The following is a 27,016-nucleotide window of genomic DNA, read 5'->3' as shown; positions in this document are numbered from 1 at the left end:
GCAAAGTGTTTGCAGAGGATCAAGGCTGGGAAAGAACCAGTCCTTGCTCTTATCAATCCCTAATCTTCTTCTATGCTTGCTGAGACTCAGTCTCTGCCATCACTGTTAAAGCTGTTTCACTGCACGTCCTCCTCAAGAGAAGCTGTACAGGCAACTGATGTGATCTGTTCGGTAGCAGGGGAAAGCACGCGGGGCACTGAAATAAAACTGTGATAACAACACTAAAAGCTTCTCTTTGGAACAGCTCTCTTTGAGGTTCACAAGAAATCCTGATGTGCTTCGGGAATCCTTGTAAAGCTGCTTAATATAACACCCACAGGCTCTCATTTGCTCAAGGACAAGCAAATCAAAAAGACCTGAAGAAATGGATGTTTGACTCCAGTTGCCTTCTTTACCATTACTGACCTTGAAGTCTGAGAGGGTTTAATAATGCCACCCTCTGGTGAGAATGCAAAGCATTGACACTCAAGATGGACAGAAGAAATGATGGGGTGAGCTTAGGACACAGGATGCTGCCTAAGCAAGGGTGAATAGAAGGATAGTGAGAAGGGAACCTGGAAATACTTGGTTCCAGGTGCTGTTAGCCCTGTGTAGAAGGATGGATGCCACTGCCTACAGTTGCCTTTTGTGAATCTGGCTTGCTCTGTAACCTCTGGCCAATGCATTCAGCGCTGTCTTTATGGTAGCTTGTATTCTGACCATCCCTTGCACTGTAGTCTCCTGGAACCTGAGCTATGAGGAGGATCTGGAGAGCGGGAACCAGCAACAGGACCAAGAGGAAGGAACTGAACAAGAGACCAAGTGATGGTGAGTCTTAGTGCTTCAAATGAGGGCTCCCTTAGAAAAACCATCTGACAGCAGTAGGAGGACCTCTGTTTCCTAAGGTAATACTGAGAGGGGCTACAGTAAAGCAAAGACATACTGGAGAGGGGCTCTGAAGCATTCAGGGGTTAAGACCTGGTCAGATTTGAGTCAATTCTAGTATCGTCATTTATAAACCAAACAAACCCAGCTTTAAGCCTCCTCAAACACCTTCCTCCCAAAACGTGGTGGTGAAGGTCCTTCTGTAGCAGGAATCTAGCGAGAAGTCCCTAGGAAGAGCTGGAAAAGCAATTCCTGTGTGTGCTAACCCAATTCCCCATCCCTGAGCAGCCTTAGGCCATTAGCACTATTGTCTGTGGCTCTTCCAGTGGGAGATGCTCCTCACTGCTTTGTGCTCCTGTTATGGCCAAGTTGGAGCCCACATTACTCAGTTGCCTGGGGCAAAGGGGTGGCAAAAGGGGTGCGACAGAGGTGGTGCCATTTCCTTCTAGTTTGCTCCTACCTCCTTGGAGCCCAGATAACAGCAGCTGAAGCTCAAGGTTTCAAGCAGTTCTTCGGTGTAAGGAACTCTGTTGGTGAAGTGCATAGGAACCTGCACACGGAAGCAGCAGCACATGTCTGGCACTAGAGGGAACTGTCTTGTCAGCAGACGTATGGAGCCATCTACCCTTCTGCTTCCTCAGCATCCTCTGATGTGCCCTGCAAATCCATTGCAAGCTGTGCTGCTGGGCTTGATTTTAATACAGCAAATGTAGCATTTAGGGGCTAAATGCAAACTTCTTGTGCGAGAAACGCAGCTTCTCTCAATGGCCTGCGTTATCCCAGCGTATCGACCTACTTGTAGCTGGATTGTTGGGCTGCAGGTGAATATGGAGCAGTGACAAATGCATTTAACTTATCAATTAGAGACCTAATATCGGGGGGGGGGGGTGGCAAATGGACTATTCTGGTTACAGCTGCTGATGGCAAGTGGATAATACCATCTATAGAGCGAAAAAGTAGTGCCAGGGTCCTTGCTTGTATTCTCTGTCCCATCACTAACCTCTGCCTTCAGTGATACAGGGTTAATGTGCTGCTTCCAGCTGATTGAAGGACAGCAGTTGGAAGGTGGGTAAAAGCCAAGTCCTTCACAAGCAAACAGCTTTCTCCATGTCCAATGGGAGCTATTATACTCTGCATCTTTAGGAAAGGACTGACATACAATTGAGGTATACAAAATACAAAAGAGGTGATCCTGCCCCTCTACTCTGCTCTTGTGAGACCTCACCTGGAGCATTGTGTGCAGTTCTGGTGTCCTCAACATAAAAGGACATGGAACTGCTGGAACAAGTCCAGAGGAGGCCACGAGGATGTTCAGGGGACTGGAGCACCTCCTGTATGAAGACAGGCTGAGGAAGTTGGGGCTGTTCAGCCTGGAGAAGAGAAGGCCGCGTGGGGACCTCATAGCAGCCTTCCAGTACCTGAAGGGGGCCTATAGGAATGCTGGGGAGGGACTCTTCGTCAGGGACTGTAGTGACAGGACAAGGGGGAACGGGTTAAAACTGAAACAGGGGAAGTTTAGATTGGATCTAAGGAGGAAATTCTTTCCTGTTAGGGTGGTGAGGCACTGGAATGGGTTGCCCAGGGAGGTTGTGAGTGCTCCATCCCTGGCAGTGTTCAAGGCCAGGTTGGATGAAGCCTTGGGTGGGATGGTTTAGTGTGAGGTGTCCCTGCCCATGGCAGGGGGGTTGGAACTGGATGATCTTGAGGTCCTTTCCAACCCTAACTATTCTATGGTTCTATGATTCTAATATATTAACTACTAAATACAGTCTATTAACTACTGTCGTTCACATCTTGAATATCCGTGTGACAAAATTATACAGGAGCAGTTGGTAGGTGTGCTTTTCTGCATTGAAAACAATGCGTCAACACTGACACTGCAGAACCCAGGTCTTGAGGTTTGGGTGTGTGTATGTTGAAAACCAAGCTCTTGCAGTAGCTACCAAGCAAATTAGGAAGTTCTTACGAAGAGTGGCAGCAGAATCATCACCAGCTTCACCAGAAGGGCTGTACGTGTGTGACAAGCGTCCTTTAGCAGTTCTAAACTGTTCTCACGTTTCGCTTTGGTAACGGGGTTTGAACCTCAGGATAGCATCTCTGCAAGTCACTGGTTTTCATTAGAGCTCTGGGTCTCTTACAGAGTCAAGAGACCGGCGTGCAAGCAGTAAATCTTGGTGCAGGACTGGGTAGGTCCTTAACACAGAAAATAGTTCATTCGCTGCTAAAGTGTGGCTGTTTATAAAGGGTCTGTAAATGGCCTTTGGCAAAGCACCACAACATGCGTCGGCAACAGCTACAGAGGAAAAATGTTACCAGCCAGGAGATGCAAAGCAATGATGGGGATAGACAGTGCAACTGCTAGAGTTTGGGTTTGGGAAGAAGAAAGCTGGTATCTGAGGTTTTCTTTGGGAAACTCTCCTTTGGTTGTTAGCGATAGCAGGACTTGGTACGGAACCTTGCATGGATGGGACTTGTCCCCTCATTGGCATCAGAGCATCCTGCTGGGACAATGGTTTTGTATTACTTATGAGACCTCGTGAAGGACGTCCCAAAGGTAACAGAGACAAAATGGGAATGACAGAAGTTAATCCATCACCAATGTGTTCATAGTTTCTCTATTAAACAGAGCCTTAAAACTTCAGACTACCTTGGACCAGGGCTTCAGATCCACTCCCAGCAAATTCTCGATCCAAAGGAAATGTGCAGGTAGGGGCTCCTGATGCCGATGTTACCAACAATGGCTTTTACCACTGAGTGATCTCCGAGGCCAGTGTGATGCCCTGACTGGTGCGTTCCTAAGGGTTTTGTACAAGTTAAAACCTCAAAATGTCAATGAAAAGAGTTCAGAGCAGCCAGGAATGGTTCAAAACCAGAGAAACATAAATCCTATGATTTTGGGACTGTGATGGGTTATTTGAATGAGAGGGATGCACAGTGGCAGCTAAAAAGGACGCTTCATGTCCACTTACCTCACTGCAAGCAGTCTGGCTAATTATGTGCCTTGTTCATTCTATTTAAAAGTAGATGAGGATTCGGGTTTTATCTGTTCCTCCAAATGTAACCCTGCTGCTAAAAGATTTATGTCACGTGGCGGTGTGATTCTCAAACAGGAAGCATTGATCGCAATGGCAAAATAAGATGCAAAGATAGCTCACCACCCCCCAAAACCACAAAGCCCAATCCCTCCCCCCCCAAATCCAGAGGTTTCCTGACCTTTTTGCACAGCCAAATGCTATTCAATGGATAGATTATACCAAGTGTGCTTCGGTCGGTATATATACATAATATATATATAATATATATAAAATATATATATATTTTCATGTGTAAACTGTGACTTACTCAGTAAGCAAGACTCTTATCTGTAGTTCATGGCAGATCAAAAGGGGTTATCCCATACTGAGAGACTGGTTTCCTTTCTCATATGTGATGGGTAGGGACTGGATGGTCCTCAGGGATGTGTCGATCTAGTCTAAGGATATATGCAGCCTTAGTGCTGTACACAGGAAAGAGCATGCTGTAAACTGGGCAGTTAGTTAGAAAGCATCAGCTTCCCACTGCAGAGGCTTTGAAAGAGAAGCAGCATCTTTAAGTAAGGGCTATACCTAACTGGAAGTCCAGTGGAGGGACTTAAAGAGACATCAGTGGGCTTCCAGTCAGGCTCGAATGGTGCAAGGAGCACCTCGAGGTATAAAATAAGCAGAAACACAGGAGACCCCACAGTATTTGCTGTCACACAGCACAGCAGAGGCACGGTGTGGGCAGGAGCTGTGGGGCTGCGGCTCCCCATACATCCTGGCATGGTGCAGTACAGTGAAGAGCAGCAAAGCCTTCAGCTGCAGCTCAGCCCAGTCCTGGTAAAGCTGGTTACCGGTTGCCCTCAGAGCACTGGATGTTTCCTGGAGGCTGAAGGGTTTCTAAGGGACAATTACAAGGAAACTCTTCTGCTGATGCAAACAGAAGGAAAATGGTTTGGTTTTCAGTGGGTTTTCTTTGATTTACCACTTCTGCTATGAGGAGGCATCTGCACGGACAAGCTGTTTGTTGCAGAACCCAATGCCAAGAAGCCATCCTGAAGCTTTTAATCCCATACAGATGCTCAAATACTGAGCACATAAATAACATCCATTATAACTTGCAAGTACATGGCATAAGCACTGATGATCTTAGGCTGACAATCATTGGGCTCACAGTAGCAAGTCTGCATTGTGCAGATGGATCTGGAAGTTATGTGTGCTGGGACGCACTGTGCTGGGGATAGGCAGGATTGCTGGGGAACCACTGGGATAGGCAGGAAAAGTGCTGTCCTCCCTAGAGAGCTGTCAGAGAGGCTTCATCCTGGAGCCAGCACATGGATCATATCTAAATGTGCCTGTTACTCCTCCCACCCAGTAACTCCCTGTTGTCTGGAATAGAAAAGGGAATTCACATAAGGCACGTGAGACTGCATTGCTCAGCTTGGCAACCCACCCTCTCCAGGCTGATTTCGTGCAGACACGACTTCTTGTTTAGTCTCAGAGCATCTTCCTCTTTCTTTCTGCACATCTTAGTGTTTCTTTAAAAAACACTGTAAAAATCCCATTTATTTCCAATGCCACTTGCCTGGGGGTGGGGACAGAGGGGATTGTCTGGTCCCGCTTGGGCAGGCTGGACTTTGAAATGGAATCTGATTTCAAGTGATGCTTATAGTGCATTTCATCTTAGACGGTACGTATGGAGTCTGGAAGTGCACTGGCAGCTTCTGGTTTTAAAGTTGAGCATATAGAATGTATTTACACCTAATAAAGGATGCTTTATGAAAAGGGGCTGTGATCCTGTAGAGTGAGCTGGGTGTGCAGTAGCCCAGGGTTGAAGATTCCATATAGGTATAGTTATTGTAGATCTAAGGCAGAAGTTCTTCCTTGTGAGGGTGCTGAGGCGCTGGCACAGGGTGCCCAGAGAAGCTGTGGCTGCCCCATCCCTGGCAGTGTTCAAGGTTAGATGGAGTCTTGGGTAACACAGTTTAGTGTGAGGGTGTTGGAACTGGATGATCCTTTCCAACCCAAACCATTCTGTGATTCTTTTGCGTATGGAAAATGATGTCTCCATGGAAAGGCTCTCCTCCAACCTTCTTAGAAACAAGAGGTAGGAAAAAGGGCCTACTCCTCCTGCTGATAGTGGAAAACAACCCTTTTGTGCTAGTTGGAAAGTGAGGGGGGTTCTGCAGGCTTGACATACTCCCACTTCCATCAGTGCCTACAGAGAGGGCCCCACTGGCATGGACTTGTTTTGAGAGATTGGTCCTTGATTTTTCCATGTAAGATGATCTCAGCTTCTCAGATGGCAGCGGTCCATTCCCTTACCTCCAGCCCACAGCACCAACACAAACCTCCATTGCTCTTGCAGCAGATGATGGCAGGAGCTTCACAGGGAGGGCTCTGGGGAAGGTCTCTCAGTTGTCCGATTGCAAGAGTAGAAGAGATGTTTGCAGGATGCGGAGTGCACAAGGTAAATGTGTCCTCTGGGACGCGTTAAATCCGGGTACAGCTGCAGGTTTCCCTGGGGAAATCAGCTATGGGAGGGGATGCCACAAAGGTTGAGGAAGGTTGTGGTAAACAGCATGGGCAAGTGGCTATTTTGTCCTGAAAGCTCTTGTATGATGGTATAGACACAGTTGGTGTTTACAATGTGTGGCAAGCAGAGTATGGGCATGAAGCATGTGCTTACCACCCTCTCTGAGCAATTCGCAGCCTGATCATGATGGACTTGGACTAAGCACAATGATTCCCAAACCCATCAGGAAACCTGGATCAGCTCCAGGTCAGGACCCAAATCCTTAAGCATGGTTTTTGCTCTGGTTAGTGCATGCTATAAACACCGAGTGCATTGCTGGCAGTAAATGTGTATTCAGAAATAACTCTGGGGTGTTTTGACAGTAGGATTTTATTAGGTATGAAAGCACAGGTAAAACATTTATTGCAATCAATACCCCAAAATCACTTCTATATGAATATATAGCATCAAATGTATACCCCTTAAGTATCAAAACCATTGCCCTTGATAACAGTCAGCTACCATTCATTAAACAGATCTCTAGTCCCTCAAAAAATGGGTTGAGGTCTATGTACATTTGTACCCGTGTTCATACACTGGCACATGTGCAAGTTTCAACGATGAAACTACTCACAGCTTCTCTCTCCTTAAATTCTTCTCGAGCTCCCATGCCAGGCCAAGAGTGCTGCTGCTGCTTCACTTTCCCCCTTCCTCTCTCTCGATTCAATTCCACATTCAGCCTTGACATATTGTACTGCTTTTAGTTCTTAAAATCTTCACTGGTTTAGAACATCTAATGCTTAACAAGAGGCACGTCAGTGATTCAGTGCAGCCGTTGAGTCTCTTTGTACGGGTAATGGCAACTCTCAGAGGTGGCTGGCCCTGCAGATGATGTATTTACACACATTTCTTCTTCACAGAGCCTTTCAGACGAAGACAGAGCCATCCTGGTCACTGGTGTTGAGGGTTACGTTGCTGTTCACGATGCTTTCTGCATAGCTGGCGGAAGGGGTGACCTGGTAGCGGCTGCAGGGCCCACAGAAGCACAGGAATGGGCAGTACTTTAAGCAGACACGATGAAGGTATTTCCTGAATTTTTCCCCAGCAAAGGCATAGATAAAAGGATTGAGACAGCAGTGGCTGAACGCGATGGTTTCAGTCAGGTGCATTGCATAGTCCAGGGATTTAATTCGGTTGCAACTTGTGAATACCTCATAGTGCCTTAAAGTCTCTAGAAAAATCAGGACGTTGTAAGGGGACCAAAACAGAAAAAACACCACCACCACAACCAAGACCAGCTTTACAGCCCGTGCTTTTTTCTGGTTCTTGCAGGACAGCAGGGTTTTGATGATCCCACAGTAGCAATAGCAAATGATACAGACCGGGACGAAAAACCCGAGGGTGTTCAGCTCCACGTTGCAGAACACTGGCCAGATGTTCTCCAGCTCCTGGGGGTAGACAGAAATGCAGTCGTTTTCTACCAGCTGGGAGAACACAAATTGCGGCACTGAAACTAGAACAGCTATAGCCCACACTGCACAGGTTATAAGAAAGCCATGCTTCACTGTTCTGGATTGCAGAGAATACGTCGCCCGGACAATGGCCAAGTACCTGTCAATACTGATAACAGTGATAAAGAACATGCCCCCAAAGAAACCAATGTAATACAGCGAGGAAACAGCCGTGCATGGAACAGTCCCGAGGGTCCATCCACGCACCGTGTTGGAGGCCCAGAAGGGGAGGGAGATCACAAAGAGAAGGTCCGAGATAGTCAAGTTCAGTAGATAGATGTCAGTGATGCTTTTCTTGCTGCCTTCTTTCACAATGGCAAAAACCACCATCAGGTTCCCTGTGAGGCCGAGAGCAAACACTGCAATATAAAATATTGGCAGGAATATTTTCCCAAACTCTTGGATGTCAGTCTTATTGCAGGAAAAAGCTTGTTCGTCGTAAGTGTATTCGGCCGTTGTTCCCGTGAATGCTTCCGTCATGATGAATCTTCTGGCTACATGAAAAGGGAAAAGAGGATGATGTCAGAGAGGGAGATCCACAGAGATGACAACGCGGCCAAACCAGCCTGTTAAAGCTGGATCTGGAAGGAAAGGTCAGTAAGAACAAAACTGGTAACTACCCCTTGGTCACAGTGTCATGGTCTTCTTACAGGGACCCCCATTGGCTATAAGGAAGGGACTTGGTTCAGTGACCATAAGCTGCTTCTGATCAGATGTTTACATCTCCTGTCAGTGGGAGATGTGGTCAGTAGAGCCAATGAAGAGCAGCGTCAGGCCAAATGCACTTTAAGACAAGGCAGGCTGCTTTCCAGACGCTGCTGAAGCTCCTTTTGACTATAAGGAGAGCATGGGCACGTTACTCAGGGGTAGACACCGATGTGTAACTGCTCCCACTCCTAACACTTGGAGTGAAGTGCCTGGAATCCCAGCACATCCACTCTTCACTGATAGCAATAGTTTTTATAGCCTCTGTTTAAAATAAGCCTTGTGGGACTAAGCATGAAATAGAGATGTCGTGAGGTGTGAGACAGTCCTTGCCCAAGAAGTTTCATTTCATGCAGTGGTAACAACAACAAACTCTCCCATGGGTGGCTACTGTGACCATTGACATTTTCTCCTAAAGCCTCATTGCCAGAGCACCCTTTGTGCTGTGGGCCGTGAATTTCTGGCCTCTTATTTTGCAGTCGTTTCTCAAAGATGGGTTTTCTGTGCTCGTTGGAAATGCAGGCTCTCCATTTGAAAATACCTTCTTCTTCTGAAAGTTCAAAGCCTCAGTGTCTCCCAAGCATTGAAATGAGAAGTGCCCACAGTCATTAGAAAACAGTCTTTGTGGTTATGAACAGGAAAAGTGGGCTACAAGAAGGGCTGTCTCAGCGCTGGTAGTTTCAGAGCACGAGCATGGCATGGTAAGGCAGTTTGCAGCAAGCAGGCACACCCATGGGGCTCAGCACCTCATGCAGTGCGTGCCCACTAGAACTGGGAGCTGAGTCTGAATGCACAGCCTGGCCTTGCTTGCAGCCCAGGTTAATTCTCCAGCTTCTGGAGATGTGGTATCTGACCGGTAGAATTAGATGGGATGAACAGGAAGTGCCTAGGTGCTGGGGCAGAAGCTGACAGCAATTGCGGACAAGATACTGTGAGATTAGAGGTACCTACAGAGATACGTGTCAGGTTCCTTATCTCTTTACTTTACCCTGCTGAGGGATACAGAAATGAACAGGACAGATCGCAGATGGCCATCATGTTCTGCCTTCCCATGCTGATCATAGTCATAGAACCAACCAGATTGGAAAAGCCCTTTAAGCTCACCCAGTCCAACCGTTGCCAGCACTGCCAAGGCCACCACTGCCCCATGGCACTGAGGCCTCGTCTCCACGCTGTGTGAACACTTGCAGGGCCGGTGCCTGCAGCCCTGCCCTGGGCAGCCTGTTCCAATGCCTGAGCACCCTCTGGGGCAGGAATTGTTCCTCAGCTCCATCTAAACCTGCCCTGGGGCAGCTTGAGGCCGTTTCTGCTTGTAATGCGATGTTTTCTTTCTCCTTTTCTGGGCTGAAATGTATGCAGAAGGTGCCTTTAAAATGGAAAGACTTGTCAGGGTACACCAAGTCTCTTGCACGGAATATGAGTCACTACAGCAGCCTGCCCAGCTCTGCCACTGAGCTGTGACTGCACCAGAGCCTCCATCCCCCTCTGTGGGCTGATGTGCTCCACAGCTGGTTCTTCACTGAGGTACCAGTCTGCAGCAGATGAGGGCTACCAAAATGACTGGGTCTGGTGCCTGAGAAGATGCTGAGAAGTGAGTTTGATCAGCCTCAACAAGAGGCATCTCAAAGGGGAATCTAGTGAGAAGGTGTAAACGCAATGCAGGCAACTTCCCTCAGAGGAGTAAGAGGCAATGGCCATGGGAAATTGTTACTCACTATATGGAAAATCATTTTCACCGTGAAGGTGATCAAACTCCTCAATAGGGCTTCACAGGGGTTGTGGGCTCTCCATCCCTGGAGGCACTTGTAACTCGTCTGGCCCTGCTCTGAGCATGCGTTTGGACAAGAGACCTTCAGAAGTCCCATCCTAACTTCATGACTCTGAAACAAAGCCTGGCAGAGGCCACAATGTTTCTGCAAAGTGCCCCAGCTTCTTCTCTGCTCTGTATGCTCCTGTTTCAATGTGTGTGCGATGAGCAGAAGTGCCATCGTGCACAGAGGTAACAACTGATTGATGCCTGCTTGTATCCCATTAGCATCCAGAGAGGGTTGCTTGGTGGTGCTCGCCTAGGCTGTGTGTGCTGGGTGAAATCCCTGACCTGGAGAGGAAGAGCACACACTGGTTTAGTCTCCTGTCTGAGAACCAGCAGCTGCACTGGTATTTCCGATGCTTGCTCCCTTAATTCTTGCCTAGAAAGGCAGCTTGTTCCTCTGGAGGGTTTCCATAGAGGTCCACACAAACCACTCTGCTCCCTCGAGCACAGGGAAGGTTTCACACGGGTAAGGAAATGCAGCTCCCACCATGGGGCAGCCCTCAGATCTGGCAGACTCCTGCACAGGCTGCACCCACTGGCACTGCCTGCAGAGAAAGCTGGGTGCAGGAATGGCTGCCTTCTTCACAGGAGACCATTTACATGGAGGTGCGGGATGAACTCCTGGTCTTACTGAAGTAAAGAGGAACGTCACCTGGGCTCCGATCTTTCCTGAATCACCTTTTCAGTCAGGTAATCTCTAGCTCACCGATGGGCATCATTTATTTCTACAGTAACAAACTATTTCCTTTACCCTGGATGGGTGGTTGCAAAGCCCGCGGTACCTATGCCAGCAGGAAGGGTGAGATGCTGCATGGCATGTCCAGGGGCAAGGAAGAGCAACACTCGCATAAATGACACTGGCATCCAAAACTGCTGGCACAAAATGGTCACAGTCTGGGGTATGAAGTGACCTGAAGAGCACAGAGGATGTTGAAGAAGACTGCAGGGCTGTGAGGTCCCTCCACCAGATGTTTTCCCTTGCTGAGTACAGGAAATAGTAGATTCACTTCTGCTTCTCATGGAACTGCTCAACGGCTTTGCCGTCTCTCTCCAGACTTCCCCAGCGGTTTTACACCCTGCTCCCCACAAACACTTCTGCCCTTCATCATGTTTATAGCTATCTCAAAGACAATAGCCTGCAGCACCCAAACCCTCTGTTTCTCAACCCAGCTATTCCAACCGACCACGTGCACTATATGTAATACATAGGGAAGTGAAATTAGGAGAGAGCCACAAACTCCTCTAAGCAACAGAAGGTGCATTTCAGCACTGGCATCAGTCTGGGCGACAAGAGCCAAATCCTTGATGCATCTGAGCTTTCCAGTTACCACCCCTGATGCTTCAGCCATGTGCCCGGTTACTGCCAAGAAAAGGGGTTTGCGGGCACTTCACCTCTGCACGGCGCTGTCCCCCAGTGGGAAGTTAACAGACAATAACCAAACGCAGAGGGTCACGCTTCAGACTTGCGCAGTGCGCTGATGGAAGTATTCAAGGCTCAGGAGGATTTTCACACCTTAGTCAGCACTTCTGGGGGAGGCTGACTTGTGCACTTTCCTCATGAAGGCAAAGCTGCAGAGGCCAAAGCTGCACGCCAATGATTCACTGGCTCAGGGAAGCTGGAGGCTTTGTGGGAAGCCCTGTGAAACCCAAAGGGCACATCTGTCTTTCTCACCCTTAGATGCGAGCTGTCACCACCCTACCCAAATATAAACGTGTTGCTTTTGTGCATTTGTGACTACACCCATCTGCTTCTGGCCAGCCGGGGGGTCTTGGCCACACAATAGGGGTGTCCCTGGGTACATCCAAATGCCGTGTTTTAGCTGCTGGTGGCTCTTCTAACACACAAAAGAAAGAGCTGTAAGAGAATTAACCAGAACTAGGTGGAAACCAACAGGAGAGATGCAAGTCTTAATAGCGCTCTGGCTGAAACGCTTCAGCAGCCTGGCACCAAGCAGCTACCACGCAACCACCAGACTGCTGCGGACATCTCTAGCCACCATTTGTATGATACCCAAAACAAAACTTGGACTTACAGCAATACATGAACCTGCGATGGGGCCCGGTTTCTAGTCCTACGCCCAACTGGTTCCTGTAATACACTTAGCTCATCTTTCAGAGCTGGGTGGTTCCGTTGTTACGGGACAGTCTCTGGAGCTGTTTGGGATCCTGTTAGACAGCTGGGGTCAAAAGCAGCACAGCAGCTGCAGTTACTTTAAGTTTATATCTCAGTCTTTTCTTCAGTCCTGAATTGAGGAGATAATCTCCCTGTTCCACCTCTACAGGTGCTGGAAGCAGCTGACATAAGAAGGGCATGGAGCTGTTGGAGCAAGTCCAGAGGAGGCCACAAGGATGAGCCGTGAGGCATTGGCACAGGGTGCCCAGAGAAGCTGTGGCTGCCCCATCCCAGGTTGGACACAGGGGCTTGGAGAAACCTGGTCTAATGTGAGGTGTCCCTGCCCATGGCAGGAAGTTGGAACTGGGTGATGTTAAGGTCGTTTCCAACCCAAACCATTCTGGGATTCTATGACATGATTCTGACCTTTGGAAGCAGGGAACAAGGTGAAGCAGCAACCTCTAACCTGGTCAAAATGAAATCTGAACAGCAAAGAGGGGGAGTGTAGCTGATGCCAGTCTGTGCAGCTTTAGAGAAGCTTTTGTCTGGACATCTGATGCAATTACAGGGTTGATAAAGGGTACTGTGCAGAAGAGTTGAAGCTTTGACTTGCACTGACTGCTTATTTCATAGAATCATAGGATAGTTGATGGACACAACTCTCCAGCAACATGTTACGATGGGATTGAGGATGGTTAACTGTCAGAGCTCAAAAGCCAGACAGCCATGGAGGATGTCTCACTAAACACAGAGTATTGCTTATAAAAGGTCTGTTGGAATAATGAATTGAAAGCCCCAAACTTGTCAGTATTTTCCTCATTGGTCTGAAATCTGACTGGCAATCAGAGGTAGCAGGGGAAGTGATGAAAGAGGTAGAGAATTAGACAGTAATTCAGAGAGACCTGAATAATCTGGGGCTTCCTGGGTGATTCACATGGGCTTTAATGCAGCCAAAGTGACATGTTAGGGAGTTAAACACCACAGACTGTGTCTCAAGAGTGGGAGAACATCTGCTGGGAAACCTGGCTGCTGCTACGGGCAGAGTCTGAAAGCCAGCCCTCAGCCAGATGTTGCAGTAAGAGAAGCTGATGCAACCCTCGGGTGCTTACAGATGTTTAAAGACGTGCTAAATGGGAAGTGGCTTTACCACTGCAGAGCCTGGGACTGGGGCTGTAGGTGTACACTTGATTTCATAGCCTTGCTCACGTAGTGGGATTAGCTATACTACAAACTGATGCATGGAAATTCAAACCATGGTCTGGGATATGGGTTTAGGCCAGACACAGTGGAACAGCCCAACCCTACAGCCCCTGATAGGCAGGGAGGCAGAGCAAACGGAGTATTGGGGTACACACTCAGCAACAATGACCCTATTTTGGTCCCCTCAGTTTGGGGACAGGGATGTTGCTATCAAACAGCCAGTCTGTACTGCCTCTGTTAAACCCTGCATGTTTTGCCACCTTCTAACCAGTTCTTTTATCATTCCTTCACCACTTCCAAGTGGGTGTATGGTGTCATCCCAGACGCATCCTTGCTCCCTGGTCCTCCAGTCCTTCCCTGATGACTTTAAGGTGAGAAAACGCCCTTCTTTGGTATTTCTTTTTAATTCTGTGATTTATTCTCACATCAGCAGGGCCATTTCTGTGGCCTGGCAGAGTTATTCTTAATAATCACTGATTGCTTTGGCTAATTTCATTTATGGAGACTTGGCCCTGGACTTCGAGGGTAAGTTCTTTGAGAGAGAATAGTGCTGTGGGCTGCTTCGTTATTATAGTTTCCAGCTCAAGGTGGATTCAAGGTGCAGAAGTGTGACGCTGGGGCTTTCTGAAAATTAGGGCATTTAAGGTGTCCTAAATAAAACACCCAGAAATGGAAGCCGGTCAAACCACTGCTTCTTAAGATAAATGCAAGTCTGAGTCTTGCAGAGGCCTGTGGTCCCTTCACAAAGGCATTTAGGTGAAAGAGATATAAAAAATGCCCCTTCCCTGGACCAGTTCTACAGTTCTGACAGGACGGGTTCTGACACCAACATCACAAACTGAATTGGAAGCAGACTCCACCAGCTGGGGATAAAATCTACAAACTTAAACCAATAGTTTGGGGTAAAAAAATACACTTGAAAAGATCACGCTTGGATCATGGAGGGCAAGACAGGATCTTTTTCACCTTTCCCTAAGACTTTATAGCATTGCAAAGTGCTTTCTTAGAGACGTTCCATGCTAACCTGGAGATAACTGCAGGGCAGCAAGTAACCAGGGCACAAGTTTCAGCTTAACCCATCACATCAGAAGTGTGTACACTCTGATTTTGCCATGGCTCCGCTTTCAGGGCATAACCAAGGCTCTTGAGCAAGTGACCATGCCAATAGTCACATGAAGGCATCTTCCTGGTGAGCTATCATTGATACCAATCATAGACTCACAGAATTGGTTTGGGTTGGGGGGGGGGGGGGCTTAAAGCTCATTCAGCTCCAACCCTCTGCCATGGGCAGGGACACCTCACAGTAGGGGAGGTTGCTCCAAGCACCGTCCAACCTGGCCTTGAACACTGCCAGGGATGGGGCATTCTTCTGAAAGGGAGCTAAATACTGGGGGGCTTCTGAAAAGTCCCACGAGGCATTAGCCTGAACCTCTGGCAGTCAAAGTACCTTTAGCAATCTGGCCCTATGAAGGTCAGAGCCTTAAATACCCGTTTCAGAAATGACTTATGCGTTTAGGAGCCATGGCCTGACAGTATGATTCAGACTCCTGTGTTTTCTCCAGATCTTAAAACTGAGGTTCAAAAATCACTGAAATGCTTCCGAAGCTTTCATCCGTGACTCTCAGGGTCATGATTCTGTGGCCAGACCCAAGGGTCCTCTGCAACGCCTCTGCAACCTGAGGTGGTTTCCAGGCAGAGACCAGCCAGGAGACAGGAAACCAGGGGAACGCTGCGAGAATCCTGTTGGAGAGCAGCAATTGTATTTGTCCTCACAGAAGCTGGGGAGCACTTTGACTCAGCTGCCGGGGCACAGAGCTGCCCACAGGGCACTGGCGTTTGGGGTTGTCATTTGACTGGATGGTGATTGCCAGGATCAGGGTTTTCTTGGGACATCTGCTTCACAGGTAAGTCCTGTAGCGAGTTAGTTCCCTTTTGCCTTTCCTGCTCGCACAGTTACTTGTGACACTGTGTAATTTTATACCTATTGCTGAGCATTATGGTGGTGTTTTCCCTTACCTGCTGTTCCTCAGGAGTCCTTTGTCCCAGGTCTGTCCTTCTTAAGCAGCATTCAAATTCCTTGTTTTCTCTGTCGAAGGGAAGGTGAAAACAGATGAATTTTTGTAGTTATATGCACTGTTTGTACTTGTTTATGGTTACCACTCACCCCATCGTCTCACCACATTTATTGTGGGGCCTATTTACTTCCTGCCTCCCCCCCCCCTTTTTGTTATTAATAAGCTGACATTGCTTCAGCATCCTTCAGAAAATGGAGAAGGCTGTCTACAAATGGGGCATCTCTTAGATCATCTTCTCTGTTATTTCAGAGAGCATTACTACTGGACTATGTCCAGATGAGATTTAGGTTCTGGAGCTGACAGCCCCTTCCTGGGAAGATCACATTTACTCTGTGATTTACTCTCAGAGTAAGTGTTAAGTGTTCTCCTTTGTCAAACTTTAGCCTTTTCCTCTCCCTTTTAGACTTTTTCTGTGCTGCCCAGACCCTCAGAACTCATTTCAGTTGCTGTCTTTTATCCTCTCACCCAATTCACTGCCTCTGTCTGGCTGCATCAACACAGGGTTTGCCCCAACAGAACTTCTGTTTCTGGGTCTGTGTTTATATCACACAAGCACTTAACAGCCTGCCATCCCTGGATTACCCAAATGTCTCACCCAAACCATCAGCCATCCTTGTAACAACCACCTTCCCATGGAAGTCTGAGTCACAGAGAAATTAAGTGATTTGCTCATACAGAAAGTTGGGGTTTCAGGGTTTCTTTTCTGCCATTCTCTTGCTGCTCTGTCCTCAGCAAACACTTGCTGCCATCTCTAGCAGACTTTCAGGTTCGGGCTGTCCTTCAGTGTCGGCGATGTTTGGGATGTTGGTTCACTGACTAGAACTAAAATCAAGCAACGCTGGTGAGTCCTGACATCGAACAAAAACCTTCTGATGAAGTAGAAGGGCTGCATCTTCTTGCTCTGTCTTTTCTATGCTGCACACTAGCCATCTGTCAGCATTAACCCTGAAGACTTCTAGCCAGGGTGAGTATTGCCACAAATAACGCATCCCAGTAAAATCTCTCTGCTCTGGGTCACTTTGATTAATAAAAGCTTTTCCCTTTCTGCTTTCACAGTTTGTAAACATTATCCACATCATCTTTACCCAAATTAAGTATCACTCAGATTCCAAGCACTAAGCAGTGAAGAGTTTACTTAAGTACATCACACATCATTTGTTGTCCTGCTCTGTCAAATTATAGGTCAAGTGGAATTGTCTCTTACCTTAGTTCATAGCTGCAGTGAAAACCAATGTTATCTTCAAGCGGAGCCTGTTTGGGTTTAAATGTATATTTCCTCTTTAGAGTTGATGCCTACCCTATGAAACATGTGAAGTTTGGCAGGGCAGCTTCCTGGGCTGAGCTTCGTGGCTCTGCTGAGAAAGTATTAATGTGCTCTGCTCCGGTCCTGCTGGCGCCTTGTGAAACTGTGAAGCAGGATGCGGCCACTCCGAGGGGCAGAAGTGCTTGCAGAGGACAGGATCTGCACAGAAGAAATGCCTGAGGAGCCTCATATTTGGGGTGTAAAAGCTGCCACCCCCTTGGTTCCCCTTGTCCTATGCAGAATGAGGTATTTTTGACTCGGTGCAGTGTATACAAGTACAAATCTGGTACGCTCCCCTGAGCAGTGGGGACACAGGATGCAGCACAGAGGAGTACAGGTACAGGATGGTACCAGGTGGGGCACAGGCTGGCACTGGGGACCCCTGTAGCTATACACAGCTCACCGGTGGTCAGTTAAAAGAATGCTTCCTGGAGCTGGGAAAACTGCATTTAGCAGTAACACACAGAACAAAAATAGTACCTAATGTATGTAAGGGGCACCACACATAGTAAATTGGGTGTAACACAAGGCTGCAGACCAGTGAAGGCAGAAGAAGGTATCAAAGCATGTCAGAAAACATATAAAACCAACCCCAAGCAGATCCTAGAGAGAGGCAGAAAACCCATCAGCAGGATCATTGCACTGGTCCCAGGGAAGGGCTGGAGATGCTGACAGCTCACTCCAACACCTCCCTCCCCAGCACCACACCACTCCTTGGGTAAAACCACTGGCCTTAGGACCCAAAGCAGAAGGGAAGGGTGAATGTGCCATCATGACAAGGGATAGAAACTGCATGTGCAGAATAATTTAAGCTGCATTAGTAGTCTTCCTTTTTGTGCATCCAGCAGATCTAGACTGATGATGATTGGAGCTTTGAGATTGCTGTAACACCAACAATCAGTTCTTGGCTTTACCTACACACGTGCTTCCTCTTTGCCTGTAAACAAGGTTTTGAGTACAACATCTCTCTGCAGCCCATGGCTTCCAGTGTGACAGGAGGAGTCTGAAAGTTTAAGCATTGGCATGTTCATTAATCAAGGAGCCTTCTTGGTCCCTGACACGAGCATCACGCTCAGGATTGTGTTACGGGATGCCACACATCCCAGTGGGATAGCACATTTTCAGGCATGGCTGGGGCATGTGCAGTGGGGTGTATTATTATGGGGATCCGAGACACAGTGTCCAGCTGGGGAAGGTACAAATACCAAGGTCCTCTGGCACATGCAGGAATACAGCACTAGAAACACCTCCAGGTCCTGTCCCTGCCTCAGATGCCAAGGGAGGTTAAAATGCTTTCTCTCCAAAGTCAGTAATGCTGCATCCAAACAGGCTGGGCTGGATGGGGGGTTTGGGATGGTGAGCATCTTCCAGGTTGTCTGAGCTCATTGACTGGTGTAGTGACTTGCCAGGCAAATATTCTTGTGTAAGTTGAGTTCTGCTATTTCTGATAGTTACATGTCTTTTCGTGGCATTATGCTTTGTCTAGCAAAGGTTACATCCCCAACAGCCACACAGCAATACACCAGAGGTCAAACTGAGCTTCCAGCATCAACCAAACTGCACAAGTGATGTCAGCACCTGTGGAAATATTCGGGGAACCAGTTCCTGGTTGGGTGTTAGCCAGGGAACAGCAAAGGTACGTACTGAAAAGGAAGTGTAAAGGTTAGGAAATAGGGCCAGAGCAGCAGATCTTTAAACCTCATCGTTTTCTCTTACAGCTGTGTTTCCCTAAAGGCAGCAGTCAACCCCTGCCCTCCAGCGCTGCCCAGAATTCAACTGGAAGCTTGCACAGAAGAAATGAGGTTTGCCAAAAGGAATACCCACAGGTTTTGACTGGAGGACTTCAAATAAAGAGAAACCAAGTCAGGCTGACTCACAGACATCCTCAACACATCTCCCCAGGGAGACAAAAAAGGCTTTCTGTTGTATTCTGCTGATAGTGATAACCCTAGATAAGGGTGTTGCTCATTATCATGGTGTGCACTTGTAGTGGGACATGAATAGGTATGAAATGAACACAACACCACCTGAAAAACAATTGCAACATCAAGAAATATCTCTGCTCTCCATCTTTGACCTCTGTTCACCCTCTGGTACTCAGGAAACACCTCAAGGATAAGAAAGTCTGAGAAACCTGCTGAAAATACTTCCATTCTGGTCTTTACATGAGGGGGAAAAGCATCTTTTGTTTCTCCAAGTTAAAAAGAGACAATGCATCTCTTGTAACCAGCAAGACTTTTCCTGGGAAGGGCTAAGGCAGACTTTGGTGCCTTCCCAACTGTGGGGTATGGGAGGGTTTCAGAGAAGGAAATCAGGAGTAAAGGATGTGCCGTGCAGTAAAGGATGTGCCGTTTCAGAGAAGGAAATCAGGAGTAAAGGATGTGCCGTGCCGGGATACAGTGGGTAAAGAGTGGGGAAACCCCCTTTTCTTCTTATTCCCCCTTCCTCTTGAGTTTCCTTCCAAATCTGAGACCTCATTTCTTTCCACATATGGGGAGATGAGTGGTGTTTCCACAGCAGCAGCATCTCCTCCTGCTCCGTGGCCAGGCCAGCTCAGCTCAGGCAGACAGGCTGCTGCACACTTGTGCTGGCAAGCTCAGGCTTTGTGGACTAAAGCATTTTGTGGGGAAAGGTCTGGCCTGCAAGATAAATGCTTCAAGAGAAGGCTCAGGGGTGACCTTGTTGCTCTCTACAACTGCCTGGCAGGAGGTTGTAGGGAGGTGGCCCTGCACCAGCTCCGTTGCCCTTCTCTGGCCCCACTCCAGCCCCTCAATGTCTCTCTGGTAGTGAGGGGCATATGTGTGCGTATGTGATTGCATACCCAGCCCTGCATAAAAATCATGTCTGTGCCTCACTTCTGCAGGAAAACCCAGCAGAGGGAGCCTCATCCCTTCATGTCACTGACAGATGCAAGGGGACAACTCAGCTCTGGTGCCTTCCCAGCCAATCCAGCCACCCCTGGGAGACACATTCATCCTTCCTTTAAAAGGTGAGGATACAAAACTTGTCCTTCGAGAGAACAAGGAGCTATGTCTGGGGATGAAAATGTTTCCTCCTGCTTTGGGGAGCTGACAGAGGCTCAGCCAGGTCTCCTGAAACAGAATGCACCTTCCTTCCAGAGCTGGTGCCTAATTTGCCTTGTGCCCAGGCACCCCTCAGACAGGGCTTCCCACTGCCATGCAGGGCACAGCCAGGGTCTCCTGCACTGGTGTGTGAGCATGTCTCTCCGCTGCACAAGAGGTGCCAGCAGCCTGTGCCACTGCCATTACTGACGCCTGCTGAGGCCTCATCCTGCCCCCATAGGCAGAGCCTGGGCTGGAGCTTGGTAAGCTGCAAGCAAAGGTGCCTTTTGGTGTCAATTTGTCCCTCTGGGGACGCAGCCTGACCCCAGGAAGGGTTGTGAAGCCTCCCGTGCTGTGTGTCCAGGAGCAGCAGTGGCTCCGGGGGTGCTCTGTGCTGCGGTGTGTGCACCCGCCAGCGCAGGCACCAGAGGATGTCCTGCCACAGGCTCTGTGCAGATGCTGCAGCAGCCAACGCTGCTCCTCTTTTGCTCAGCTCGCTGAAACGCCTCTCTGAGCAGGATGGGAGTGGGGTGAGTGTCCCAGTGTCACCCTCAGCCCCAGCTCCTGATGGGTGGCTGCTGAACCACTCTCCCTGCTGCGTCTCACAGCTCTACAGTAGGCTTGTTCCTTGTGCTGGGCAGCCTGGCAGCTCCAGTTTGGAGAGGTACAGGACTGACTAAGGAGGCCATAAGGAGCCAGCAGGCACTTGGCAGAGCCAGTGGAAATCCAGTAAAGTTGTTCAGGGCTTTACTTCAGCGTTATCCGTGAGAGTGTCTTCAGGGTGCATGTTTTGGGAAGGAAGGGTGATACAGACTTGGCAGTGTTAGGTTTATGGTTGGGCTTGATGTTAAAGGTCTCTTCCAACCTAAATTATTCCATGAGTCTATGATCAGTTCTCTTGGGTATTTCTGTCTGTGGGTGGGTGGGTGCAAGGGTGAAGGTGCCTCCCAAGGATAAATGTTAATGTGAACATCGCGCCCTTTCCAGTTGCTGGCTGTTGGCAGCCTTGGGCCGTCCTCCACAGGCATCTTTACCAAGAATCCCAGGAGCAGAGGAGAGGCAGCGCTGCTTCCTCTCTCCCTGCCACTGGGACTGCAGAGCAGGGGCAGGAGGTGGGATGGGAGCACGTCATGGGCACAGGGGGGTAATTGCAGACCTCTTCCATTGACGTTCATAGAGATGCTCAAAGTGAAAGAACATTGCTTATTCAGAAAATACACCTGGCAATTTCCATTCCTCCGACTGTCACTGACAGGCTGAAATCATTGGTTTGGGGTTTCACACATCTTCAATGTAACACTTATCTCACAAAGGAAAAGGCACTTTATGACTGTGCACTGCTCCAGTGAAGTCCTTGCCTGTGACTTGCTAAGGTAAATGCTGTCACCATATATGGGTGAAGGTATGCCTGCTTCTTAAAAGCTGTGATACAAAGACATCACTTTGGCACTTTTTCAGACCCAGTGTTGGATTATGGAGGGGAACTTGACATACCTGCCGGGCTCTGAGGACACATCGGTGAGTCTCTCCCTGCTGGGCTGCTGTCCTGCAAGCTGAGGCTGGTAGCACATGCGAGGGGTCCAGTTTTGCCTGTGGGGACACACAGTGCTGGTAGGGATGATGAGGGTTTAGAAGAAATCAGTGCGAGTGTTCTCAGAAAAAAACCATGGGGCGAAAATGTGTTTGGCTCAGGAGGCTGTGTTTGTGGAGGAAGGCTGGCTTTAAGGGCAGAGGTAATGCTTGGAGGACATCCCTGCCAGGAGATGTGCTGTCACTCATCTTTACCTGTTTGGTGTCACAGGTGCATCCCAGGGATGCTGTGGTTGCTGTTGGGTGGGCTGCAAGGGGCCAGAGAGCACGGAAGGGGCACGCTGCTGATGCTGATGCATCCCGACAGCTGCTGGGAGAGCAAAGCCACTGGTTTTGAAAGGAAAACCTGTTGGCAGAGGAAAGTCTTGGTGGGCAGGAGCTGCTGGCAGCAGCAGTTTGTGCTGGCACAGGCCGAGGGAAAAGCTCCTGATGGGGAGGAGGGAGGAAGGGGCAGAAAGCCCCGTCTGCTCTTTGGGAAATTGTCCTTCAGACCAGACCTGCCACTTCTGATCCCACCTGGCATGGAGAAACATGCAATGTGCAGCACCCGCTGGTGACCTGTATGTGCTGGTGCCTTTACAGCTGAAAGCCTGCTCGAACTGTGCAGGAACTGGTCCCATGAAATGTTATTTCTGGCACTCAGCTAACTGGAAACACAGCCTTTAAACGAGCATCAGTTCCTCTCTGACCCCTACTCCCTTCCTCCTTTCTAAAGGAAACATGGAACAGGACCCTGAAACCTATGTTAGGGGCTCTCAGCCCCCTTGGCCATGCCCATTGGTTTTCTGGTTTGGAGATGCTCCCTGTCTCTGGTGCTGGTGCCCCACCTGGACTGAGGCATGGGGCTGGGCACCCCACATGGAGCTGGTAGGGAATACTTGCAACCCCTGGTTTATCACCACAGCTGCCAGAGGACCTTGCAGGGGAGGACTGATCACTCATGTTTGTTCCTTGTTTGCATCATAGAATCGTAGAATAGTTAGGGTTGGAAAGGACCTTAAGATCCTCCAACACAGCTGAGGCAGAGTCCTCATGGAGAGGGACTTTTTGTTTTGTCCTCATGGAGAGAGACTTTTTGTAAGAGCAGCTAGAGACAGGACAAGGGGGAATGGCTTTAAACTGAATGAGGGGAGATTGAGATGAGCTCTTAGGCAGAAGCTCTCCCCTGTGAGGGTGCTGAGGCGCTGGCACAGGGTGCCCAGAGAAGCTGTGGCTGCCCCATCCCTGGCAGTGCTCAAGGCCAGGTTGGACACAGGGGCTTGGAGCAATCTGGTCTGGTGTGAGGTGTCCCTGCCCATGGCAGGGGTTGGAACTGGATGAGCTTTAAGTTCCCTTCCAACCCAAACCAGTCTGGGATTCTATGCAGCCTGTTGTGAGCTGACTTGTGCCTAGTATGTATACTAAGAGAGTAATTTGGTATTTGAGCCTCATGAACTTCTTTGTTCTTGGACAGGTGGGTTACATGTCCCCAGCATCTAACTCCTCTGCAGCCTATGAATACAACTTCTACTACCTAGAACTGAACATCAACTGTGATCTTGACAATATCCCAGCATTTCCATCTGCCTTTTTTCCAGCGCTGTACTCCCTCCTGTTTGTGACTGGCCTCGTGGGAAATGCTTTGGTCGTTTGGATCCTAACAGTTTTCAAGAAAGTCAGGTCCATGACTGATGTGTATCTGCTGAACCTCACCATCTCTGACCTCCTCTTTGTTTTCTCCCTCCCCTTCTTGGTTCAGTACTCCATCACAACTCAGTGGACTTTTGGTAATGCAATGTGTAAAATCATCAGCTCAGCTTACTTCATTGGCTTCTACAGCAGCGCCTTCTTCATAACCATCATGAGCGTCGACAGGTACTTGGCCATTGTCCAGTCTGTCTACGCTCTACGGGTTCGGACAACTGCCCATGGGGCTATCACCAGCCTGTTCCTTTGGGCAGTTGCCATTTTAGCATCAGCACCAGACTTGATATTTTTCCAGGAGACAAGTTACAATAACCAGACTAAGTGCTTGCCTCACTATCCTGACAGCAGCAATGGCTGGAAGACTTTCAGTAATTTTGAAGTCAATGTCCTGGGGTGGCTGATCCCCGTTGGTGTTCTCATCTTCTGCTACCACAGCATCTTGAAAAACCTGCAGAAGTGCCATACTCGGAACAAGTACAGAGCAATTAAACTGGCTTTTATTGTTGTCATCGTGTTCATCCTCTTCTGGACCCCCGTCAACATTGTGCTTTTCCTGGACTCTCTAAAGAACATGCACATCATCGATGACTGCCAGACAAGCCAAAGGTTAGACCTAGCCATGGAGCTGGCTGAGGCACTCTCCTTTGTACACTGCTGCCTCAACCCAGTCATCTACGCCTTTGTGGGTGAGAAGTTCAAGAAGCACCTCCATGAAGCTTTCAGAAAATATGCCCGTTTTCTGCTGTTCTGCAAAGACCACAGTGGGCACAGACTGGACAAGCACTCCTCTCTGCATGCAGCATCCTCACAGTCATCTTCTGTTGGTGCTGTCTTGTAGAGCTACAGGTGAAAAACTCATCCTGAACAGATGACCTGAAGCTGAGAAATTCTCCCAGCAGGGCATCCACAGGGAAGAACTGTTTGGGCAACCTTTTAAGATAGCAAAAGCAGAAGCAGCTGCTTCAGCTTGCTTTTTAACATGGTTGCCTTTGGGGTTCTTAATTTTTAGTGTAGTGTCTTTCTTTAGCATCTTCCTCCCTTTTCCCTGGCATGTCCTGCCCTGCCTGCATTGTGAAAGGGAGGATGGAATTACCAGCAGACCTCTGCACTCTCTGAGCAGCACGGAGAGGTGCCTTAGAAACATTTCCTCCCCAACCTCAGATTCAGTACTGAAAGAAACTGGTTATGTTTCCAAACTCAGGGCGCTTGGCTGCTCCTTCCTTCATCTCATCAGAGTGGACTGGCTTTGTAAGCAGGGTCAAGGCTCACAGCAGGAGCAGGAACACACTCTTTGGGGAGAAAAGGTCAATGTTTCAGGTACCATGCCAGGGACTGGCTTTGTTGACAGCTCTGAATGAGGCTTCCAGCCCAGAAAGAGCTTAGTGGGTGAGTAATTAGATGATAGGCAACAAAGAGAAATGCTACATGCATGTGTTTTGTTGTAATCAATGTAGAGGAGTATCTAGGTATGATCCTGGCTCTCCATCCACTACCAAGGCCTGCAGCTCCTGGGCTGGAAGGGTTTGGAAGTTGTAGCTCAGAAATTACACTGTGGTTGTCAAGGAAAAACCCTTATGAGAATGAATGAGTGTCCTAAGGATGAGTAAATAGTTACCATGAAGAAAAAAGATGAAGAGTTGAAAAATACTGAGTATGAGCTGAGAGAGCAGTTAAGAGTGATATGCCAAAGCTTCCTGTGGTCCTGCTTGCTGGTAAGCCACAGGCTAGGGTGGTTCCTGCTTTCAGCAGAGCTCTGATCTGCTTGCCAAGGGTCTGGTTGCTGTGTGGATGCCTGAAACAGGATGGAGAGAGATACAAGCTGGGGTAACACACTGAGCACCCTGTAACATGGAGGTGTCTAAAGCAGACAGCACTGTCTGGCTTGAGTGGCCAAAGGCTCCAGAGATGCCTAATCCCAGATTTCCAGCTAGAGGAAACTGACATTTTGCCATGGGGGAACTTTCTGAACACTTCAAACAACTGATGTGCCAGTATAGTTGGTGCTCTTGAATGTACAACCGGAGTTACTGCTCCAGTTTGGTAACTGTGAGTGACTGGTTTCATAGAATCACAGAATGGTTAAGAGTGGAAAGGACCTTAAGATCATCTAGAGATTTATATGTGAACGGTTACCTATACATACAGGTGTACATAGACAAACATATATACATGTGTGTCTATATACACAAATATGTACGCATACATAGACATGCATTTATATATATGCATCTTTTTTATATATATAAGTATTGATAAATGAAATGGTGTTCTGAAGCTTTTACTGCTATTTCTTCCTACAAGGTATCACTATATTTGAAGTTTTGTAATAAAGATACTGCATTCAATGTAACTGCACCATACTTGCACCTGAGAAACCTATTTCATCATTAATTCTTTCAGCTTGTGTGTTTTCTTCTGTCCTGGGCAGTGCTACAGAACTGACAATCTCTCCAGCTGCCTCTTCTCTCCCTCCCTCTTTCTCCTCCCCTAGGAAAAAGAAGCAGAGAACAGATTATCTTTTCTTCTAGACATTTAATTTCATGTCAATGGAACATTTCCTGCCCTTACAATGTTTCCACGCATTGGGCTGACCTCCTTGAGGAGAGCAGAACAAAACACAAAGAACAGTTCTGACCACAGAGAAAGGCTCTAGTCCCAGCAGCAGGATCACATCCAGGAGCAGCAGTCCAGCTGCTGCCTTTCAGTGCGTGCCAGATCCCCCTTGAGCAAACAGGGGGGTTTGTATGTTGCAATCACTCAGGTGTTGAGAAGGGGATTCATAGAAATTCCGGACAAAGCCAAAGGGTGGTGGACAGCACCAGTTATCTCCCCTGCGGATTGACAGCATGAGCCCTCTAGATCAGACCTCGCTCAGCTGAAGCACAAGAGACAGAACAATTTCTGCAGCCCTGCAGCCAACCCTTCTGTGAGCACTTTGGGATATGTGCTGGAGCCTATTTGCCCAAACTGGCAAGAGGGCAGCCTTTTGCTGGTGCTGCTGAGCATATCTACTAGTGGATATGTCCCTCTTTTCAGAGGTTTCACTGCTGTGGTGTAGCTGTTGGAGTGAAGCTGTTATCCAGGGCTTCCCCACAAGGGTTGTGAGCCTGTAGTGTGAGTGTAGCATAAATGTGCAGCCTTCTTTGCAAAGTCTTTCACTTCTCTAGTTCTCACTGGAGTCTAAAGGGCACCTTCCCCCTGCTGCTGCCCCAGCACTGGTTGCAAACCCTTCCAGTGGGGAGGCAGGAGATGCTTTCTGCTGCTCACAGGATTTCCTGCCAGAGGCAGCTGCCTTCCTCCATCGCAGCAGCAACATCAGGAGCGCTGAGCTGGACCTGACCTTAGCTTCTCCTCACAGCCCAGCTGCTTTGAGCTGCTGCTGCTTTCCTGTGCAAAGGAAGCAGGTGAGACCCACATCTAGAGGCTGCACAGGACCTGCCCTGTGTTGCTGTGGGTAGCCAGCATCGTTAAGACCTCAGAGCTCCTCTCCTTCCTGAAGACACAAGCCTGGGAGCAGTCTGCTGCCCTGTCAGTGTCTGTGAGGGCACTGAGAGCACAGGAG

At 48.5% G+C, this 27,016-nt stretch overlaps 2 protein-coding genes and 1 long non-coding RNA gene across 6 annotated transcripts; 2 read left to right on the top strand and 1 right to left on the bottom strand.

Annotated features, from left to right (window-relative positions):
• The first annotated feature begins 639 nt into the window (after nucleotides 1-639).
• Nucleotides 640-8,437, top strand: LOC136007596 (uncharacterized). The gene is made up of 3 exons (XR_010609768.1): nucleotides 640-807; nucleotides 7,317-7,478; nucleotides 8,318-8,437. It is a non-coding gene; the product is annotated as an uncharacterized LOC136007596 (long non-coding RNA).
• CX3CR1 (C-X3-C motif chemokine receptor 1) lies at nucleotides 6,839-17,400 on the bottom strand. Its single transcript, XM_065665534.1, has 3 exons — nucleotides 17,018-17,400; nucleotides 15,755-15,824; nucleotides 6,839-8,401 (listed from the first exon to the last, which is right to left on the bottom strand). Exon 3 carries the CDS (start codon nucleotides 8,385-8,387, stop codon nucleotides 7,323-7,325), a length of 1,065 nt encoding a protein of 354 aa, XP_065521606.1. The 5' UTR covers nucleotides 8,388-8,401; nucleotides 15,755-15,824; nucleotides 17,018-17,400; the 3' UTR covers nucleotides 6,839-7,322.
• Nucleotides 14,047-25,747, top strand: LOC136007594 (C-C chemokine receptor type 8-like). 4 transcript variants are annotated; one of them, XM_065665529.1, is made up of 6 exons: nucleotides 14,081-14,109; nucleotides 18,603-18,752; nucleotides 18,835-19,519; nucleotides 19,980-20,105; nucleotides 21,637-21,696; nucleotides 23,222-25,747. In XM_065665529.1, exons 5-6 carry the CDS (start codon nucleotides 21,652-21,654, stop codon nucleotides 24,290-24,292), a joined length of 1,116 nt encoding a protein of 371 aa, XP_065521601.1. In that variant the 5' UTR covers nucleotides 14,081-14,109; nucleotides 18,603-18,752; nucleotides 18,835-19,519; nucleotides 19,980-20,105; nucleotides 21,637-21,651; the 3' UTR covers nucleotides 24,293-25,747. The 4 variants fall into 4 exon arrangements, with proteins under 4 accessions (XP_065521604.1, XP_065521601.1, XP_065521603.1 ...); XM_065665532.1 differs by lacking the exon at nucleotides 18,603-18,752 and having other exon boundaries at nucleotides 14,047-14,109; XM_065665531.1 differs by lacking the exon at nucleotides 14,081-14,109 and having other exon boundaries at nucleotides 18,557-18,752.
• The last annotated feature ends 1,269 nt before the right edge of the window (nucleotides 25,748-27,016 follow it).

This window comes from Lathamus discolor, chromosome 2 (assembly GCF_037157495.1).
Source record: "Lathamus discolor isolate bLatDis1 chromosome 2, bLatDis1.hap1, whole genome shotgun sequence".
NCBI classification, from domain to species: domain Eukaryota; kingdom Metazoa; phylum Chordata; class Aves; order Psittaciformes; family Psittacidae; genus Lathamus; species Lathamus discolor.
Note: the sequence above shows the minus strand (reverse complement) of the source record. Positions and strands in the feature narration are given on the sequence as shown.